At 40.6% G+C, this 23,004-nt stretch overlaps 1 protein-coding gene across 1 annotated transcript; it reads left to right on the plus strand.

Annotated features, from left to right (window-relative positions):
• Positions 1-2,167: 2,167 nt before the first annotated feature.
• LOC129025777 (adenylate kinase isoenzyme 6-like) lies at positions 2,168-16,297 on the plus strand. The gene is given in 2 exon segments (XM_054473368.1): positions 2,168-2,235; positions 15,751-16,297. Coding segments are annotated over 2 exon segments (615 nt in total).
• The last annotated feature ends 6,707 nt before the right edge of the window (positions 16,298-23,004 follow it).

The raw sequence follows: 23,004 nt of genomic DNA on the forward strand, positions 1-23,004 counted from the left end.
CAGTACAAAATGTAAAAACAAATCCAGATATCTTCTAAGAGATAAACAGATAAAAAAAGTGGTATAGATACACAACGGAATATTATTTAGCCTAAACATGAATGCAATGCTGCTGGGCATGGTGGTTCATGCTTATAATCTCAGGACTTTGGGAGGCAAAGATGAGAGGATGTCTTGAGCCTGGGAATTTGAGACCAGCCTGAGCAATATAGCAAAATTCCATCTCTACAAATAGTACAAAAGTTTGCTGGCCTTGGTGGGGTGTGCCTAGAGTCCCAGCCACAGGGGAGGTCCATGTGAATCAGAAGGATCGCTTGAGCCTGGGGAGATTGACGCAGCAGTGAGTCATGATTGCATTGCTGTGCACTCCAGTCTGGGTGAAAAAAGAGACACCATCTCAAAAAAAAAAAAAAAAATGCAATGCTGATACATGCTACTATATGGATGAAACTTGAAGACATTATACTACATAAAACAAGCCAAATACAAAAGGATAACTATTTAATGTCAAATTTTGTGTGTAGGGGAATGTCATATGAGGCTGTCCCATTCTGAGGAGGAGCAGATTGTTGGGTTGTTAGAATACTGATAGCTCACGTTTACAAACCAGGTCATGGTTGGTAAAGGAGGAAGGCAAAGGCAGCTGTGGTACTCATCCACCTGAATTGATTGTTCTGTGCCCTGGAGCTGTTATCTGGTGACTTCCAAGGCTGAAGGTCTGTGCAGACATAAGTCTATGCCTCATCTGGGGAGCAGAAGGTTGCATGGGTTATAAGGAGTATCACTGATGGCCAGAAATAGCTCTAAGTCTTCCAAATCTGGCTGCCAGTTACTGTCTTTGCAGAGCTCCACACAGGAGATTGACAAAAAAGTTTTAATCCAGTCACACTCTGTTTCCTCTGGTGCAGGGCAGAAGCTTGCTGTTGCCAACAAGGGCCAGCACTGAAATGAGGTGAGTGGAAGAACAGAGGGTTCTCTAAACCAGCCCAGAGATCACTGAGAAAGGCCCCCTGCGCAGACACCGCCATGACAACCCAAAAGGGCTCTGTCCCATATATTAACACAGACATAGTTATTGACATAGAGGTAGATATTTGTTCTATTCCTTCTATTTCCCTGAATAAGTCTAATACAAACTGTAACTAGCAAAAGACTGCATAAATTATCAAAATCATACTAACAAGAAAAGTCGAGAATCAGATGGCTTCACTGATGAATTGTTTTAAACATTAAAAGACGTAAACCAATTTTTCTCACTCTAACAACTGCAGTTAGTCAATGCAATATACCAACTCAGTAGAATGATTTTTAGGAAAAAGAAATTATCATCTCAATTGATGGAGAAAAAAATTGACATAATCCGAAAGGTTTTTATAAGAGCATCTAGTAAACTAGATATAGACTAAAACTTCCTTAACATTAAAAAGTACCAAAAAAAACCTCGAAACTACCATTACATGCAATGGTGAAAGACTAAAAGCTTTCTCCTTAAGATCAGGAACAAGACAAGCATAGCTGCGTTCATTACTTCTGATCAAAATTGCAATACAAATCAGGTGAGAATAATTGAGCAATACAAGAAAAGAAACATTTCAATTGGAAAATAAATAAGCTTATTTCTACACATAGATGTTATAATTTTACATATATAATTAAAATCCTAAGTAATAATAAAACTGTTAACACTAATAATCAAATTCTGCCAAGTTGTAGAAAAGAGATCAATATATACACATTAATGGAATATAATTAAGGGTCAGGAAATATATCCATACATGTATAGAGATGGGGTTTCACTGTGTTACCCAGCATGGGCTAGATCTCCTGACCTCGTGATCCGCCTGCCTCATTCCCCCAAAGTGCTGGGATTACAGGCGTGAACCACGGCTCCTGGCTGGACTCCCTTTAATTTTTAATAAGACAGAATGGAGATCCCTGGGGCCGCAGCTCCTCCCACGCACACTCGGAGTCGGTTTTTCTGCCTTTATGACCCACTGGGATCCCTGAACAATCTGGAGAGTATTCGGGGCTGTGGACGCACAGCAGAACTCCGCACAGGGAGAGGACAGGACTGCACGAGGTGGGATGCGGGGACCCCCGCTGCTAGCCCAGCCACCATCTTGCGGCCACAGGGGACTGACCGCCAAGCTGCACGGATGACTCGGAGATGACTGTGGAGGAGCATGTACTGCCGGTTTCACAGCCTGATCTCTTCTCTTGGGATGCCGAACCCCCGTACTCACCATTTCACAGCTTGCAGGATGTCCTCGTATCTTAGCTATGCATCACAGAGACTGTAGGCTATTAACAGAGACTGTGAGGAAGTCTCCTGGAGCTGCCAACGTGGAGAAGATTCCCAAGTTCCCGTACAAGAGAGAGAAAAAGTTCCTGCCAAACGCCGGAAGCCACGCCCTCCCTTCCTCTCCAACTGCGTGCCTGATTGGGCGGTTGCCACGCCACCTACACTGACTGGATAAAGTTCCAGGGCACACCCACTCCCGCCCCTACCCCCACGCTTTCCCCTACCCCCACTCCCCATCAACCTTAGTGCTTTTTTTTTTTTTTTTAATTAAAATCTGGGATACATGTGCAAAACGTGCAGGTTTGTTCCATAAGTTTACATGTGCCATAGTAGTTTGCTGCACCTATCTCAAACTCTTGACCTCAGATGGCCCACCCACCTCCTCCTCAGAAAGTGCTGGGATTGCAGGCATGAGCCACCGTTCACCTCTACTGCACCTATCAATCCGCCATCTGTGTTTTAAGCCTCACATATTTTAGCTGTTTCTCCTAATGCTGTCCCTTTCCTTGACCATTCTCAGACAGGCCCCAGTGTGTGATGTTTCCCTCCTTGTGTCCATGTGTTTTCACTGTTCAACTTCTACTTATGAATGAGAACATGTGGTGTTGGATTTCCTGTTCCTGTGTTAGTTTGCTAAGGACGATGATTTCCAGTTTCATCTATGACCCAGCAAAGGACATGAACTCATCTTTTTATGGCTACAGAATATTCTATAGTGTATATGTGCCTAATTTTCTTTCTTCAGTCTATCATTGATGGGCATTTGGGTTGGTTCCAAGTCTTTGCTATTGTAAACAATCCTGCAATAAACATATGTGTGCATGTGTCTTTATAGTAGAACGATTTATAATGCTTTGGGTATATACCCAGTAATGGGATTGCTGGGTCAAATGATATTTCTTTTCCTAGATCTTTGAGAAATTGTCACAATGTCTTCCACAATGGTTGAACTAATTTACACTCCCACTAACAGTGTAAAAGCATATCTATTTCTCCACAGCCTCACCAGCATCTGCTGGTTCCTGACTTTTAAATACTTGCCATTCTAACTGGCATGAGATGGTATCTCATTGTGGTTTTGATTTGAATTTCTCTAATGACCAGTGAAAATAAGGTTTATGTTTTTTGGTCATGTAAATATCTTTTTTATTATTTATTTACTTATTTATTTATTTAGACGAAGTGTTGCTCTGTTACCCAGGCTGCAGTGCAGTGGTGGGATCTCAGCTCACCGCAATGTCCGCTTACCAGCTTCAAGCGGTTCTCCTGCCTCAGCCTCCCAGAGTGCTGGGATTACAGGCCCGAGACACCTCACCCAGCCAAATGTCTTCTTTTGAGAAGAGTCTTAATATCCCTTGCCCACTTTCTCCTGGTATTGTTTGTTTGTTTTTTTCTTGTGAATTTGTTTATGTTCCTTCTAGATTCTGGATATTCAACCTCTGTCAGATGGATAGACTGCAAAAATTTTCTCCCATTCTGTAGGCTGCCTGTTCACACTGATGACAGCTTCTTTGGCAGTGCAGAAGCTCTTTAGTTTAATTGGATCTAATTTGTCAATTTTTCTTTGTTACAATTGCTTTCAATATTTTAGTCATGAAGTCTTTGTCCATGACTATGTCCTGAATGGTATTGCCTAGGTTTTCTTCTAGAGTTTTTATGGGTTGGGTTTTTACATTTAAGACTTTAATCCAGCCAGGTGCAGTGGTTCACCCTTGTAATCTGAGCACTTTAGGAGGCTGAGGCAAGCGAATCACAAGGTCAGGAGTTCGAGACCAGCCTGGTCAACATGGTGCAACTCTGTTTCTACTAAAAATACAAAAATTTATCTAGATGTAGGGGTGGGTGCCTGTAATCTCAGCTACTAAGGAGGCTGAGGCAGGAGAATTGCTAGAAAGGTATTTCCCTTTCTATTTGAAAATGGAGGTTGCATTGAGCAGAGATCAATCCACTCTACTCCAGCCTGGACAAAAAAGTGAGACTCCATCTCAAAAAAAAACCCACGAAACAAAAAACTTTAATCCATCTTGAGTTAATCTTTGTATAAGATGTAAGAAAGGGGTCCAGTTTCGGTTTTCTGCATATTCCTAGCTGGTTTTTTCAGCGCCATTTGTTAAATAGGAATTTCTTTCCCACTTTGTTTGTTTTGGTCAGGTTTATTAAAGATCAGATGGTTGTAGATGCATGGTGCTATTTCTGAGGTGTCTGTTCTGTTCCATTGGTCTATATATCTGTTTTGTACTAGTACCATGTTGTTTTGGCTGTTATAGCTTTGTAATATAGTTTGAAGTTGGGTAGCATGATGACTCAAGCTTTGTTATTTTTGCTTAGGATTGTCTTGGGTGAACAGGCAAACAGGCTCAAATAGTTGGAGTCACATGTCCAGAGTATCACAGCTAATTAAGAAGTGAGCTGAGACTTGAAATGCATTTGTTCTTCCCCTTCCTTGATCTGTTGCATAACACATCTTAGCAGCTATTTAAAGGTAGGAAGTAGAACATTTGGACACTTTTTTCACAACTTTTTAAGCATTTTGATAAGGTAGTAAAGACCCTGGTCCCATCCCTGAGCCCCTCTCTTACCACACTGCACACCATTGCTGACCACATCGTGAGGTGGCCATAGGGAATCAGGTGGGAAGCAAGGGCTGGGAATAAATAAGCGAGAATTATATTGCCCAAATTTGTAAATCTAAGAAAGGCTCCTCAACCATTCTGTGTGAGGAGGTTATGCCACGGTAGTTGTGACCTGACTGTGCTGCATCTCAGTTTGATTTCTGTTTTTGAGAATCACTGTATTACTCTTACTAATGGGGGTAATTCTCTTTCTTTTTTCCTTTATTATTATTATACTTTAGACTCTATGGTACATGTGCGCAATGTGCAAGTAAGTTACATATGTATACATGTGCTATGCTGGTGTGCTGCACCCACCAACTCGTCGAGGGGATAATTCTCTTTCTACTTGAAAATGACCAACTGTCCTCTGCAGGTTCTCTGATTTGACTTGCTAGGTTAGATTCTGAAGGTAGTGGTGAGAAAATATTTGGGCCACATTTAGAATACCTCAGTCTCAGCTGGAGAATATACAGAAATTTCTTAATACTATCTAACTGTTTTCTCAATAATCATTATATTTAACTCTGATAGCTTGGAGGGCAGGGCTACACACAGATGACACAATCTTCAAAGTTTAATTTTGTTGTAAGTATTTTTTTTGTTTCATTTTGCTTTGTTTTTGGATATAAGGTCTTGCTCTGGTGCCCAGGCTGGAGAGCAGTGGTGCGATCATAACTCATAATTTGGATGTAACGGTTCTTTAAAAAATATATTTTTGGCTGAGTTTGGTAGCTCACAGCTGCAATCTAAAAACTTTGGGAGTTGAATGTGGGATGATTGCTTGATCCCGGAAGTTCAAGACTATTCTGGGCAACATAAGTATGCTCAGTCTCTAGAAAAAGATTTACAAATTGTCTGGGTGTAGCGTTGCTTGCCTGCAGTCCTAGCTACTTGAGAGGCTGAGGTGGAAGCATCACTTGAGCTGAAGAGTTTGAGGCTACAGTGTCCCATGATTCAGCCACTGCACTGCAGCCTGGGTGACAGAGTGAGACCTGTATTTGTATGTATGTGTGTGTGTATATATATAAAAATATGTATGTTAAAAAATTCAATCATGGGAGATAAGTGAAAGCCCACAGTGGGGTATGTGGAGAAAGGCTAGTATGGCTCTTGCAACTCAGTGAGACTTGGTTTTCCATCTTGAAGAAGTGCCCATCCACAATGACACCATAGCCTAGCACAAGTCAGTTCTCACACTACGCCTGCTGGGATACCACTATGTACCCTTTTTTAAAAAAGAAAATCTTTCACCTAAGAGAAAGAGAGTAGAAGAGGAGGGTTTCACATTCATAGCCTTCTTTTTTTTTTTTAATGAAACAACAGCCACTTGTCATAGGAGTTGTCAAAAGGTGACCGACAGTAATACACTTAAGGAATCAACCAAAGAAAATAGGCCTCTCAGGTGAGGAGAAGGCAGAATGGTAACTAAACCCAATCCATTCTCAGATTTGCATGGTGAAGACATCTCAAGAACAGGTGTTAGCTGTGTGAACTGTGTTCACTGGACAAGGCCAGGGGAAAGGAATTTCTAAGACATAGAGCACTCTCTAAACACTTCAAAAGACATTCACTTATACACGTGGCTGATGACATGCTTGCTCTGAGGAGGGACTGCTGAGCAACAGCCACCAGCTGTAAAAGCTGTAAACTCTTCCTCTCATAGGGTCATGCCACCCCCACAGACACCCCCTCCCCCCCGAGCACCATAGGCTCCAGTCATCAGATGCACCTGAGGGACTGCCTTCCTCCCATCTCATTAGCTCTCCAAGAGTGTCCAGATCACTCTAAAACCTACCCTAGGATGGCCAGTTGTAGATTCTCCTCCATTCTCCCAGCACAGTGTGACTCCTGAAGAGTGCTGCCCAATCCTCTTACCTCAACTCATGTGTCAAGGGCCAGTGCCTGGGCAGTTAGATGTCCAGTGACCTAACAGGCTCAGCATGCCCAGGGCCTAGCCCCACAACCTGGCACCTCTCCCCCACCTAGCCTTCATGCTGGCTTTTTCTCTTCTGTCACCAATGTCAGGTGAGGTTCCCCAGAGCCACACTCATGAGCCTGGTAAGTGACAGTTGGGTAAACTCCTACTAAGTGCCTGTTACTCCACCCTCTTATCTCCCACATAAATGACATTATAAGCATAATTTTACATTTGATTAAATTTATACATATTCTTCTTTTTATAACATTTCTGACAACAGCCCTCACAACCAAATGAGTCTGGGTTACAGAGCACATGGGTGAGGCTGCTGCAGCAGGTTTCACTTCCCTTATTCCAATGTGAAATGAAAATGTGATGGTTTAAAGACAAGAAAAATTTATTTATCAAGTATGGGGTTGCTGCACTTGCTAGTTCATGCTCACTTCCTTTGAAATATTGTATCTGGACAGAGCATATTCATAAGTAACTCTATGCAAAACCCCAGACAGAAACAACTCCTTCAGGCTCACAGGGCATCAACCTCTCCCTTCATGTTGGGCTCTGACAGCAGGAAAGATAAGGAGCACAGACAGGGGTGACAGGGAGCAGCCTCGGGCCTTAGGGATCCCTAAACTTGCCAGAGCTGGTCTCTGTAGATGGGGCTGTGTGGCAAGGATCAGGTATGGAGCTGGGCTCCACAGAGAGGTGACAACCACTCCTGTATCTCTAAATTTCCACCAGGATCCATGATCCAGCCCTGCTTTCCCCTGGGCCCTTCACCCACCCACCCTCACTGTGTGTTAGGTGGCTCAGGTCCAAATGGGAGAATAATACATTCAGACAGTAGCTTCTGGGTATTCCCATCTGATATACAAGGAGTAAGGAGACAAGTCAGAGCCTGTGGTGGTGCCTCTTGATATGTCTGAGGGCAGGCAGGCCAGGGTTGGGCACATAGATGTCTACATGTCCACCACTGCTGACTCCCTCCCTATCACTCAGAGTTACAACCAGACCAGGCCTATCATGATTAAAAAAACCACTGCAACTCTCATCCTGTCACAAAACTAATGTGCACCTAGTGCCACCCCTACACAGATCCCTGGCTTCCTATTCCAGAACACAGAAAAGCCTCTTATCTTTTCTATTTAAAATCCAAATTTTAAGCGAGATTGAGCTTGGGGATAATGGCAGCAAAAGCAGCAGCCAGATGTATTCACTCTAGGTGTATACACTCATGGCTTGGGCATGTTCCACAGTTGTTGGAGGATGAGGCTTTGGAGGCACCTGTTTGCCAGCTGCTAACTGATATCCACACACTCCATTCATGTGTCTTCATTTAGACCTCTGCATCAAATATTCCTTGAGCCATTGCCAACACATCTTTTGGGAGATGTCGTTAATTGCAGAACCAGCCCCCACTTGTTCTAGAGGCATTCTGGAGCTATCTGGTCAGCTCCTAATCCCCCAGGACATAGGTGCTGTCCTCTTGCCAGTGCTCACATCCAGCAGTACCATCTCAGGATGTTTTTTTCAAACACAAGCAGTGTGAGGTAGCAGGCATGGCATGACAGGCTCAGGACCACGGGCAGCTGATTCCTGGAGAAACAGCACAGGGCAGATGCATCTGTGGGTGGTGCCATAACAAGTGAAGAGAGCCACAGCTCCTGCCCCCCACAGCCCCAGCCTAGATGATGTTCAAATCTTCCCAGATGGTATTGGGGTGCCTGATGCCCATCACTCACCCGCTAATTAGCACTGCCTTGTGTTGGTTACTCAGGAGAGGGGGTGGGGGGTGTAGATCCAGGGTGGGCACCGCCTCACAGCCAGAGTCCATCTGATGGCAGACAAGCAAGCAAGCCCAGGCAGTTCTGCTCTAGACACTTGGCCTCATCACCTCTGGCTGCACTTTCTGTGTATACGTTGCACAAAGGTAGCAAAAAGAGGTCAACAGTAGCTGTTGTGTCATGAAAGTCTATGCCACCTTAAGATCTTCTAAAATTTTGTTGTCTGAAGCCATCTTTCTTCTAATAAAATGTTTACAAATACACAAATACAAGCCTGAAACTAGTATAAATGAAATATTAGGATACTTTAAACCCATAAATAAATAGACAACATGAAAACAGTCACTGTTTGGTTGCAAAGCACACCCTCAGGAAGCAATGCTCAGATGAGCAGGCAGCCCCAGATCCCCTAACCCATGATGCTCTGTCCCACTTTGCAAAGCTTCTCCATTGGCCGGTACCCACTGCTTTCTGGTGAGATGTCCAAGGTGAAGTGAGTGCTGAAGGCTGTACAGCTGATGGAGCTGACTGCCTTGCACACATTGAAAATCACCCCCTGGCTCCAAGGGTCAGCTGTGGTGACACCTCTTGATGGGAGGTAGTGCCAAGCCACCATCAGTGTGCCTGGGCTGCCCTGATCTATACACCCCAGCTCCTTGCTGGGATGTCTGTCTGCTTCTTTCAGGGCCTGGGTCATGAGCCACCTCTGGCAAGGACCAGCTTACTGGACAGGCTGGGCACTCTCCCCCAGCATCCTCAGCAGCCCTGCCTATGCTGTCACCTGTGCTGATGATCTCCAAGGTAAGATTAGGGGAAATTTTTCAAGGCAACTCTTTCCCCCTAATTTCTCAATCTTAATAACAGCACTGATAACTTTTATGCCCTAGTAAGCTGAACCTGTAAGACAAATGATCTCCTGCCTTAGAAGGGCCAAGGTTGGGCAGTGTGTGCCCAGGTGAGAGCCCATTGGTTGTTATTGAAGGGGGAGAGCTGGATGGACCTGGCCGCTTAGCCTAGTGAAATGTAGGGCCTTCTCCTTCCAGAGAATCAAAGTCTCCAAGGCCAGAAAGAGATGCTTGGGTGGTCTTCCAAGAAGCAGAAAGCTAGAAGGCCTTGCAGGGAACCCCAGACAGCCTTCGGGGTGACTGAGAAGGCTGGATTCATTCCTGCTTTCCTTGGTTTCATTCTGTCAGCAAGAAAACCTGCCTGCAGATGGTAGGTGGGACTGAGGCTGCCAGTCAGTCACTAGAGTCTGTAGGCACTTTGATTGTGGTTCTTTTTTGAAGCAGCCACTCAGGCTAGTTCTTGCAGAGCAGTTCCCTCATTGTCTGCAGCTCCTTGTTTCAGTCCTGGGACCATAGAGGGACAAGGGAGGGAGGCAAAGGCTCAGCCTGTGCCCCACAATGTGCTCTGAGAAGTCTCCCTTCTCTTTCTTTCTTTTTTTTTCCAAATGGAGGAGAAGTCTCTTTTGTTACCTGCCTATGGACAACCTCAAACTTCCAAATGAACAGACCCAGCATGGAGCCTCCAGGAAAGTGCACAGAATTCTGTCTGGTACACAGGAGGAAGGGGGTACTAGACACTGAGGGCAGGATCAGTCTGCATGACCCTGTTCAGGAATGTTCTCCTCATAGTACAGCCTCAAGGTGTAGGCATTCTCTGTGTGCATGCGGTCTATGGCAGCCTCTGCCTGGGGAGCCATCCAGCTGCACACATGCAATGGAGCAGTGATCTGGGTGAGTGTGTGGTTCTGGAATTCGTGACAATTAGGGGAGAGGGAGATACACAGCCCACTGAGCCCAGAACACTGCCATAAGCTACTTCTCTGAGACTTCCATCTGCTGTAGGATCTTCTTGCCCCGATAATCTGCACTGAGGTCAGATAGAAGCAAATGGCCACCACTCTCAGGGATGCCCCCTGTCATACTGACAGCTCCCTAGAGGGAAATCAAGCAGTGGGGGTAGATTGTTTGGCAGAAACTCTGGAGTTTTGGCTGGCTGGTTCATCCCATAAGCCCCTGTAACTTGACACATATCAGGGGGAGATGAAACAGTGACATTACATTTTATTTTATTTTATTTTATATTTTATTTTATATTTTACTCTATTTTATTTTGTCTATTCTATTCTATTCTATTCTATTCTATTCTATTCTCTTCTCTTCTCTTCTCTTCTCTTCTCTTCTCTTCTCTTCTCTTCTCTTCTCTTCTATTCTATTCTATTCTTTGAGAAGAATCCTCACTCTGTCACCCAGAATGGAGTGAAACAACATGATTTTAGCTCACTGCAACCTTCACCCCCCGGGTTCAAGAAATTCTTCTGCCTCAGCCTCCGAGCAGCTGGGACTACAGGCATGCATCACCATGCCCAGCTAATTTTTGCATTCTTAGTAGAGATGGAGTTTCATTGTATTGGCCAGGCTGATATTAAACTCCTGACCTTGTGATCTGCCCACCTTGGCCTTCCAAAGTTTTGGGATTACAGGCATGAGACACCATACCTGGCAGCCTTACCTTTTCTTTCTTGGCATGACAAAGTGTTTTATGAAGTTCAGGCTGTGGTACTTGAGCAGCTCCAGTGGGGAATGGCTTAGGAAGCAAGGGCTAGTGGGTTTGGGGTTGAGCAATTGGCTGTAGGCCTACAAGGAGGAAGTGGGCACTGAGCAAGTGCCCTGGTTGTGTGTCCACAGACCCAGAAAAAATGACATCCCAGGAGTTTGTGGGGAGCTGGCAGAGACTTACTGGACCCAGTAAAAGCCCCATGTGGATGCAGTGATGGGGCCCTTCTTGTACTAGTCTGTAATTACAAAGAGGTACATGAAATCCCCTTGCATCTTGCAGTTTCCAGAAAGTGGTTTCCAGATGCTCATGCTAATCACTTTTTGGCACTGAAAGCGCTTCAAGAATGGTCAAGTAGAAATAAGCCCTTCATCTCACCTAGGACCCTCTTCTTTGCTCCCTTTGGGAGTTCCACCTTCCAGTCTTGGCTCTGGAGACACCATGGTCCCTCCTGGGTCACTGGCAGGATGTACTCAGGAGGCACACAGTCAGTGAGGCTCATCTCCAAGCCATTCTTTCACTTCCTACTGTTTGAGGGACTCAAGGCTGGTGGTAGCACAGGGCCACCCAAGGCCAGCTGTCTCCACCTAAATTTGACCCTGGTTTGAGTGCCTCTAGGCCAGACCCCTCCAGGTGGGAAAACCTGGTCCTCAGCCTCTGGCCTCCATGCTCCCCTTCCCTCTTTTCAATCCTGGCCCCAATGTCTCCCCCACCTCTCAGGTCATTGGAGAAGATACTCGGGAAAAACAAGCAGTTTAGTCAGCCCTGCTGAAGTTGGCAGATGGGTCCAGGCTCTTAAGCTGCTCTTGGAAGTGGCTTATGTGGAAGCAGGCCTTGAATAGTGTGTGTAGCTCTTTCAGGGAGAGGGATGCAGGATGTTACCAGTGCCCTGTACCCTAAAACATCGCATCTAGCACAGATAGTTTGCAAGATGCTTTCTTGGGTGATTTTAATTTTCAACTTTAGGCTTCCATTTTCAAATTCCATAACGGACACATTAGTTGGGGTTCTAATTTCAACACACACACACACACACACACTCTCACAGAAACACACTCTCCTGTCTGCTGGTGGGCAGAGATCCTTTCTTATGAAGAATCTTCTGCCAAATCCCTCTGAATCACATGTGGGTCTTGAGGAGCAGACAAGGCTAATTGCTTTTTGTCCACTAGTGTCTTGGGTAGGTGGAGTATTTAGAGCTGCCTTTTTGGGCAGCCCTAATGCAGGGGTGTGCTGAGGACTCCCCAGGGCCTCCAACTTCAGGACTATCTTCCAGTGTGTGTTTCACTGAATTTTAATGGTGGCTGTTTTGGGAAAGAAGAAAGGTTCTGTGATCAACTACGGGCACCATTGAGCTACAAATCTTTTCCACAATTCCTCTTAGCAAGCAGGTAAACCCTGGGAACATGAGTGGCTTTTCCCCAGGGAATATGAGTACATGAGAGATTTTGCTTTACAACCAGGTGAATCTCACCACAGCAATTGGTGCTGTACTGGGCAGATTTCTTCACTCAAATACTGTGAATCTTTTTAAGTTTTTTTTTTTCCCCACAAGACATCATTTATCTTTACAGAATTTGATTGGGCTGATATCAAGCCTGGCTTGGTACTGCCGGATTTTTTTAGAATCACAACTCCGCTCTTTAACTTGTGGGCTATGAAGTTATAAGGTGTTGGTGTGACAGGCTGAGAAGGAGGTCTGTGCTCCAACCCTACATTCACATGCTTATCTGTGACACAAGACCTCCAAGGATTGGGGAAGTGCTGCCTGGCCCTTCTTTAGGGGTCCCTCCTCTGGGCATTCTACCCAACTTCCAATCCAGCCTTCCCTCATACACAGCCCCAAGACCTCCTGCAGCTCCTCACTGTTTTGCAGCCCTGGGAAGTGTTTTGGCATGTTGCTGTTCACTTGCAGTGAGAAGCAGGTGCAGTGACACATTTCTTCATGGACAATAAGCACTGGCTAAATCTCCTGCAACGTCTCCCTAAGGCACACCTGCAGGCAGATGGCCCCAACAACTCTGATAAGAAACCGCATGGCTGGAAGCAAGGACTTGCGATTTCCCCAGCCCAAAGCCCTGAGAATCTTTCCCAAAATTCTCAGTTTTCCATTTTTTGAGTATTTAATTCTTTTTAGAATCCCAGGCCCCCTCTATACATGCCATGCCTACCTACACCTGTCTGTCTGTGCAGAACAGAGCCTGGCCACACTGACTATTCTTGCAGACCAAGAAAAATCCCTATGCAGAATAGAGGGTGATGGAAAAACTAAGGGAGACAAAATGGCAGCTTTATCTCATCCCTTGCCCAGTGTTAAGGTCCCCAGGGCAAACAGCTTTTGCCTTCAACTTCAAGCTAACAGCATACAAAATACATTGATTTTAACTTCCACCACTCTCTTACTAATGTTACAAATTATATCGCTATATATTGTGTGTATTTTCACAGAGATTTAAGAATTTTATACACCATTATTATTACAACAGCAAATTTTATATCAGTGTATATATTTATATTTAACAGAAAGCTTTATATTTTCTTATGGCTTTATGATGCTGTCCAGCATCATTTAATGTTTCAACATAATTGACTATCCTAAGCATTTTTTTCTAGGGTTATTCTAGTAGTAAGCAACCTTAGATTTTTTATTTTAAACTTAAAAACGTTTTATTTTTTCTAATTTTTGAAGTACAGTGTTTTCCAGATCAATTATTCTTGGTTACTAGTATTTTTTGTTTCATCACAGAAACATGTAAGGTTCTCAGCATCCCCTCTTTTTCTCCCAAATAACATTTATGTCATTTTCTTCCTATATTCTTTTTATAAGACTCTTTCCCTGAATATATTGGTTTACTTGATGATGTCCAGTAAGTCTCATATTTCACACTCATTTTTTTCCAAAAACTAGTTTCCAGGCCTAAATATTTGTGAATAATATATGTTTAATTTTCTGATTCTTTTTTTGCTCCATTTTTTGCTATTGTGTCTCTGTAGTGAATTTGTAAATGCCAGTTATTAGATCCTTCAATGCCACAATTTCTGTTGGGTTTTTAGAAAAAGGTTTCATCTCTTTGTTGATATCACATTTTGGTCATTTATTATTTTTAAATATTATTCAATTGTTTATTTTTGTTTTATTTTTGTTCACTAAGAACTTTTAATTGTTTTTAATTCTTTATCAGATATGCAAAAATCTTCATTTCTTAAGAGTCAACTTTTGGATATTTATTCTGTTTCTTCCAGTGAAGAGTATTTCCCACCTTCTTCATATGAATTGTAATTTTTTTATAAGATCTGGAAAATTATACAATGTACATCAAATCTAGCATTTAAAGCCTGCCATGGCTGGGCACAGTAGCTCATCCTGTTATCCCAGCACTTTGGGGTCCAAGACGTGCAGATACTTGAGGCCAGAATTTTGAGACCAGCCTGGCTAACATAGCAAAACCCGTCTCTACTGAAAATACAAACAAATTAGCTGGGCATTGTGGTGTGCAACTCTCATCCCAGCCATTAAGGAGACTGAGACAAGAGAATCGCTTGAACCCAGGAGATGGAGGTTGCAGTGAGCTGAGATTGCTCCACTGTACTCCAGCCTGGGCTACATAGCAAAACTCTTTCTCAAAAAAAAAAAAAAAAAAAAAACCCTACCTTAGTAAAGGGGGATATTGACAGCAATCAGCCAGGCTATAGATTCTGGGCACTTCACAGATGCATTCTCGGTATGTCTTCTATAAATCTGGGTGTAGTTCTCAGTTAAAGATAATTTGTTTCATTGTTTTTAGATTGATTACCTATTTTCTTCCCCAGTTGACTGTCTGTGGTATTGCAGCCTCTCTAGTGCTGCAGTTTTCTTTCTTCTCATCAGACACAACTGTTGTCTGTATGACTCCATCATGTCCTTCAGCACTCCATGTCTATTCATTAGGCAATCTCTTGAAAGGAAAAACATTTCAACACATACACTACAGCTTTAATTCTTTCCTGATGAAGATGCTGGGAGTTTGGCATTTTCTGGTGAGCCCAATTACTATTGTGGGGAAGAAAAAAAAACTCTGGTGGATAGTCTGTAGCAAAGAAAAAATTCCTGCATTGTGAAAAGAGAGGAGGCAACAACCATATACAAAGCAAGGTGAAAAAAAATGAGCATGTAAACCATGGGAGAGGTCCAAAGGTCACAGAGAAAGCCAGAGTTTAAATATGGTTTGGTCATCTCTGTTCTAATGGAAATTGTTTTAGAAAAGCCTAATTTTATTTTTCTTGCTGTCACAGAGAAACATGTTCCTGTCCCATGCTTACTATGCTCTTCAATCTTCTATGGCTTCCTTTCTCCCTCCCAGAATCTTCCAGTGCATTCACACTGAAAACCAAAGTCCTCCCAGAATCTGTAAGAACCTACATGATCTGACTAGTTTTCATTAGTTTTGGGAATCTGGAGAAATCTGCGCACATTTCTGGAGACCTCTATGTTATGTAATTTTTAAATAAATATGTGGTTTCTCAAGTCAAAGATGTGTGAAGGGTGTTGTGGAGGTATTGAGAGGCATTGGGATTTCGTTTGGAAATTCCAAGAACAATAGTGCAAAGGACATGTGAGCAAGGCACTCAGAGCCATCGCGGCAAGCCGTCATTGCTTCTCAGCATCCTGCTTACCAGTACCCCACGGGTTGGAAGAACCATAGTAGGCAAAGAACTTGCATCAATATCAGGACTGAAATACATTGATGTGGGTGATTTATCTTGATAGGAGCAACTGTATGATGGCTATGATGAAGAGTATGATTGTCACATTTTAGATGAAAACAGAGTAGTTGATGAGTTAGATAACCAAATGAGAGAAGGTGGAGTTATTGTTGATTACCACTGTTTTGATTTCTTCCCTAAATGCTGGTTTCATGTAGTTTTTGTGCTGAGGACGGATACCAATGTATTGTATGAAAGACTTGAAACAAGGGGTTATAATGAGAAGACTCTAACAGACAATATTCAGTGTGAGATTATTCAAGTCCTTTATGAAGAAGCCACAACATCCCACAAGGAAGAAATCGTGCATCAGTTGCCCAGCAATATACCAGAAGAGCCAGAAAATAATGTAGATCAGATTGGATGGGTGCAGTAGCTAAAGCCTGTAATCCTCACACTTTGGGAGCCCAAGTGGGTGGATCACCAGGTCAAGAGATCAAGACTATCCTGGCTGACACGGTGTAACTCCATCTCTAGTAGAAATACAAAAAAAAAAAAAAATTAGCCGGGGCATGGTGGTGGGTGCCTATAGTCCTAGCTTCTCAGGAGGCTGAAGCAGGAGAATGGCATGAACCAGGGATGCGTAGCTTGCAGTGAGCTGAGATCGCACCATTGCAATCCAGCCTGGGCAACTGAGTGAGACTCCTTCACAAAAGAAATAAAAATAAATAAATAAATAAATAATTAAGAAAATAATCTAGATCAGATCTAGAAATGGATTAACAGTGGTCAAATATCATAACTCTTGACTTATAAGGCCAGCTACTTTATAATGATTCTTGTTGATATTACTCTGCGGACATCATAGAAATTGTTCAAGTATCAGTAACACTTTATTCAAATCATGTGCAGGACTAGCAGGTTGATAGTATAGAGGTTTATGCCTGTGTTTCTTTTTCTCCATGAGAAACCCAAACACCTGAAATACAATGAATATAGTATTATTAAGGATTGAGACAAAAGCTGTACTTTTAAAACACATCACTAAGGAATAAATAAATCTGACAAAATGGGTGGATATGTTAAGTTTATTACAGAAAAAAATGCAGATGATCTCTTAAAATAAAACCAAAGACTAAAGAGAAAGCATCAGAGTATTCCTTTTTTCTTTCCATAAATTAAAAAATAATGGAAGTGTAGTACTCTATGCAAAATTTAAAAGGTACAAAAGAGCAAGTTGAAAAGTTAGGTCTCCCTTCCAGATCACAATATCCACAGGCATGCCAGGATCCTTCGCTTTAGGAAATAATGTTACTGGTTTCCCATATGTCTTTTGAGAGTTTTTATGCCAGGACAGTGTATATATATATATATATGTGTGTATAATTTTTTTAAGAATATAGTAGTACATGGCACACACTATTCTGTACCTCTCATTTTTTAATTAATATATTTGTAGATTATATCATATCAGTACAGAACTCCCTGTTCTCTTTTATTTTTAGCTGAGATATACATATCATACAATAAAATTTACAATTTTGAAGTGATTCAGAACTGGATATGGTGGCTTATGCCCATAATCCCAGCAGCTGGGGAGGCTGAGGTGGAGAATTGCTTGAGGCAGGAGTTCAAGAACAGCCTAGGCAACATAGTGAGACTTTAGACTCTAAAAACAAACAAATGAAATATACAATCCATTGATTTTTAGCTTACTAGCAAGGTTATGACTGTCAACACAGTGGGGGAGGCAGTGATGATAAAGGAAAATCCTATACGCTTTAGCAGTCACTCTCAATTCTTTCCTACTCCTCCCTTTGCAGTTACTAGTCTGCTTTCTGTCTCTATGGATTTGCATATTCTGGATATTTCATATAAATGGGATTATACAATAAAAAATGAAATTTCAGGAACACTAGAGAGAGATGACACGTTTCTGCTTTATAATTTCACATCCTATGAAGGTTTAAAACATAATTCTACAAAAAAAGTTGATGGAAAATCTTTATGTGCAAAAGTATCTTGTTAAATATAAGAAAATTATTTTATGGAGAATTCTTTTTTCTTATCAGGACCTAATCTTAAAAATTTAAACTCTACATGCCAATAGTATCTACTGTAATGTAATACGGTTTATTGTATGTATTCATTTTATGGATTTCTTACAAAAACTTTTCCCACTGGGGAAATTAGAACATTGCTCTACATACATTGAATTTCCAATTATTATCTTATTTCTCACTTATTATTTTGTGATTCTGTCTTCTTTAACATTAAGATTATCATAACTGTGTTGTCACTTTCTGAATTGTCATATGTCTGTAATTTGTCTGTAATCTTAGTTTCAGTTCTACAATAGCATGCTCAAGGCCTGGCATGGTGGCTCATGCATTTAATCCCAGCATTTTGGGAGGCAGAGGTGGGCAAATCATGAGGCCAAGAGTTTGAGACCAGCCTGGCCAACATAGTGAAACCCCAACTCTACTAAAAGTACAAAAATTAGCCAGATGTGGTGGCATGCACCTTTAATCATAGTTACTTGAGAGGCTGAGGAAAGAGAATCACTTGAAACTGGGAGGTGGAGTTTGCAATGAGCCAAGATCCTTCCATTGCACACCAGCCTGGGCAGCAGTGAGGTTCTGCCTCAAAAAAAATGAATACATAAATAAAACAATGAAACATTCTCAAATATATATATTGTATATAATTATGTAACTTATTAAAATATTTGTCTTGTAAGTTTCATTGACATTAGGCACAATGTTATTACTAGCATTTTCTTCCAGTTTCCTCAACTTTTACCTGAATAAGAGCAAAACTTATTCCCAATTGTATTTTATATATCAATTCTTTATACTGTATTTAAAACATATATAATTATTATATCTAGAAATGTAAGACTTTTCTTCTAAAGGCTAGATTACAGCCTTATTATTTTGTAAGAAAAGCAGCAAAGGGCCGGGCATGGTGCCTTATTCCTGTAATCCCAGCACTTTGGGAGGCCAAGCCAGGCGGATCACCTGAGGTCAGAAGTTTGAGACAAGCAGCCTGACCAACATGGAGAAACCGCATCTGTACTAGAAATACAAAATTAGCTGAGTGTGGTGGCACATGTCTCTAATTCCAGCTGCTCAGGAGGCTGAGGCAGGAGAGTAGCTTGAACCTGGGAGGTGGAGGTTGTGGCGAGATAAGATCATTGCCCTCCAGCCTGGGAAACTAGAGTAAAACTCTATCTCAAAAAAAAAAAAAAAAAAGGGAAAACAAAGCAGCAACAAATCAATGTATCAGAAGCATAATTTAAAAGTGTCTTTAGTATTACTTAAATGCTTTTTTAAAAACTTTCTCATCAAAGCTCCTTATAAATAATTATGATGGGTTTTCTTTGAAATGTTGTTGCCTTAACTGTATGAAACAATTCAAAATTAATGCTTTTAATGGATGCACAGTTAGAGTTGAAAATTGTAGTTATCTAGAATTTTTTCTTTGTTTATTGAGGATTTTATGGGTTAAAGTTGCTCTTCATTAATTTTGTATTTTATATTTCTGTATTTTTCAGAGTAGCCTGCCTCACATCAGTTGTGTTTCTAGTTTCTACCTATTTATTATGGTTTTGAATTGCAGTATTCAAATCAGAATTTTGGGGGTTAATGTTAATTTCAACTTTGTTTGCAATTTTGTATCTGTTTCATTTTTTTAGGGCTGGCCACCATACATCAGTTTACTGTTTTTAGTTTTAATTTATATTCTATAATTTTGTATGACAATTGTCAACTCTGTACATCTTAATACAGTGTGAGGCAAAAGTCAAGTATGAATCAGGTCTACTTCCTTTGTCAATATAATTATCTAAGTGTTTGCGTGTTTAAACATTACCACTATTTTGTTTATGATTTGTATATTTTTCTTCTTGGCTGGTGGCCAACAATTGATTCTGTCTAGGTGATATTCATGGAAATTGTCTTAATTTCAACATCTTTATCTTATAATATCTTAGTGTGAAAGAAACTATTTTGTGGTTTGATGGTAAATTTTTAGAAAGTTTGTAGCCCTATCTCTGTTAGCTGTCTTATTTATTTTTAAGACAGAGTCTTGCTCTGTCACCCAAAGTGCAGTGGCACAATCTCAGCTCACTGCAACCTCCACCTCCCCAGTTAAAGCAATTCTCTTGCTTCAGCCTCCAGAATAGCTGGGATTAAAAGCATGCACCATGCCTGGCTAAGTTTTGTATTTTTAGTAGAAATGGGGCCAGGCTGATCTTGAATTTTTAATCTCAAGTGATGGGAATACCTTGGCCTCCCAGAGTGTTGGGATTACAGACCTGAGCCACCTACCCTTAGGTGTGGTTGTTAATTTTAATTGTAGTAAAAATACATAACATAAAATTGAGAATCTTAAATATATTTCTTATACAGTTTAGCCATGTTGAGCATATTTACATTGCTATGAAACATATCTGTAGAACTTTTTTCTGTTGCAAAACTAAAGCTCAATATAAATAAATAATACCCATTTTTATTTTACCGCCTGGCTCCTGATGAAAACCGTTTCAATACTTTAGATATTACATGTAAGTGGAATCATAGAGTATCTGTTTTATTGTGGCTAAGTTTACTTAGCATCATGTGCTCAAGGTTTATCTTTATTTTGGATGTTTCAAGATTTTCTCCTCTTAAAGGCTGAGTAGTTTTCCATTACTTTTATATCACAAATTGTATTTATTCATTTATTTGGTGAGAAAAATTTGTTTTGCTTTCAAATATTTGCCTTTGTGAATAATGTTTCAATATGTATAGGTGTTCCAGTAACTATTTGCTCATATGTGCAAGGTTTTCATCTGTGCTACATTGTGTTTTATTGGAAAACGTCTGTCTTTATGCTAGAACAAAACTATTTTTATTACTGTAGCTTTGTAATGTGCTTTAAAATAAGAAAAGGTGACATCAATAACATTATTTCTTTTTTAAAACATTTTTGGGCTCTTTTTTATCCCTTGAGATTCCATATAATTTGTTGGTTATTTTTTCTATTTCTTAAAAAAAAAAAAGTTAATTTAAAAGGGATTGCATTGAATCTGCAGTTCACTAGGAAGTATGAAGATTTTCACAAGATGAAGCCTTACAAACTTTGAACACAATCATGCTCAAAAGTGAGTTGTTTAATTTCCATTTGTGTTGATATTTTTGTTTTCTTCTGTTGTTGATTTCTAGTTTTATTCCATTTTGATCAGAAATAATAGTCTTTAATATTTCTATTCTTAAAAAATTGTGAAGTCTTGTTTTGTGGCCTCATAGGTGGTGTATCTAGGAGAATGTTTTATGAACTATTGAGAAAATTGTGTTCTGTTGTTGTGTATTCTGTATATTCTCATTAGGTCTAATTTTTTTCTAATGTTTTCATAATTTCTGTTTCCTTATTAATATTTAGGCTAGCTTTACTATTTATTATTTAAAATTTGAATTGAAGTATTCTACTATTATTATTTTTCTGTCTATTGTAATAATTATTTCAATGTTTGCTTTGTGCATTTGGAAACACTGGTGTGAAAAATTTATGTATATATATATACAGACACATATATATAATAAAATTTCATAAGTTCTAAGTGAATGAGCCCTCTTATTATTATTTAATGGCCTTCCTTGTCTTCTGTGACAGTTTAGACTAAAGGTTTATTTTTATTTTTGAGAAACAGTCTCACTCTATTGCCCAGGCTGGAGTGCAGTGGCACAATCTCAGCCCACTGCAAGCTCCATCTGCTGGGTTCACACCATTCTCCTGCCTTTCCTCTTGGGTAGCTGAGACTACAGGCGCCCACAACCACTCCTAGCTATCTTTTTGTATTTTTAGTAGAGGTGAGGTTTCACCGTGTTAGCCAGGATAGTTTCCATCTCCTGATCTCGTCATCCGCCAACCTTGGCCTTTCAAAATGTTGGGATTACAGGCATGAGCCACCATACCCAGCTGACTTAAAGTTTGTTTCATGAACTATGACTAAAATGTGTTTTGCCTAACATAGATGTGACCAGCACTGCTCTCATTTGATTTCCATTTACATCAAAAGTCGATTTTGATCTTACTACTTTCAGCTTAGTTTTGATATTAAAGCTAAAGTGAGTCAATTACGGAGAGGATAAAGTTGTGCTGTTGTTGTTGTTGTTGTTGTTTATTAATCCCTCTCTTCAATTTACATGTTTTGATTGAAAAGTTAAGTTCATAAATATAAAGTTATGTTTTTGAAATTGAAGAACTTATTGTCATTGTTTAATCTGATTTTTACAGCTATGTGGTCCACTTTACCTACTCCTTTTAATCTTCCCTTTTGTGTTGATTTTTGTAGTGACATGCTTTAATGTATTTGTGTGCTGTATGTATCTCTGTAAATATTTTTCTTGCGGTTACCATGGGGATTTCATAAAACTTTTTTTTTTTTTTTTTTGGAGATGGAATCTGACACTGTTGCTCAGGTTGGACTGCAATGGTGCGATGTCAGCTCACAGCAACCTCTGCTTCCTGAGTTCAAATGATTCTCCTGCATCAGCCTCCCCAGGGCCTGGGATTACAGGGCACCACCACCATGCTTGGATAATTTTTTGTATTTTTAGTAGAGACGGGGAGTTTCACCATGTTGAGCAGGCTGGTGTCTATCTCCTGACTTCATGATTTGCCTATCTCTCCTTCCTAATGTGCTGTGATTACAGGCATGAGCCACCATGCCTGGCCAGTAACACTAATTTTAATTGCATACAAACATTCTTTCTCTTTCCATCCACCTCAAATTAATATTATTGATGTCACTAATATCTTTTTAAATTATATATCATTAACAAATATTTTTACTTATTTTTAGGCTTTTTAAAATTATATTTCATAATTACATATGTTTTCTGAACCATCATTTGAATTCATCAGAATCTTATTTTTGTGCCTGCATATTTCTTTTCCAGAGAGTTATGTACTTTCATCTAATTTTGTGATGCTATTTATCATCACTTCATTTTTGTCATGAGAAAATCTCTCTTTAGCATTTCTTGTAGTGCAGTCCTAGTGGTGATATGCTATTGCAGTATGTGGTCATCACAAAAAGACTTTACTTTTTCTTCATTTTGATAAATAGTATATCTGGATATAGTATTATTGCTTAAA

The sequence above is a fragment of the Pongo pygmaeus genome, chromosome Y, assembly GCF_028885625.2.
Source record: "Pongo pygmaeus isolate AG05252 chromosome Y, NHGRI_mPonPyg2-v2.0_pri, whole genome shotgun sequence".
NCBI classification, from domain to species: Eukaryota; Metazoa; Chordata; class Mammalia; order Primates; family Hominidae; genus Pongo; species Pongo pygmaeus.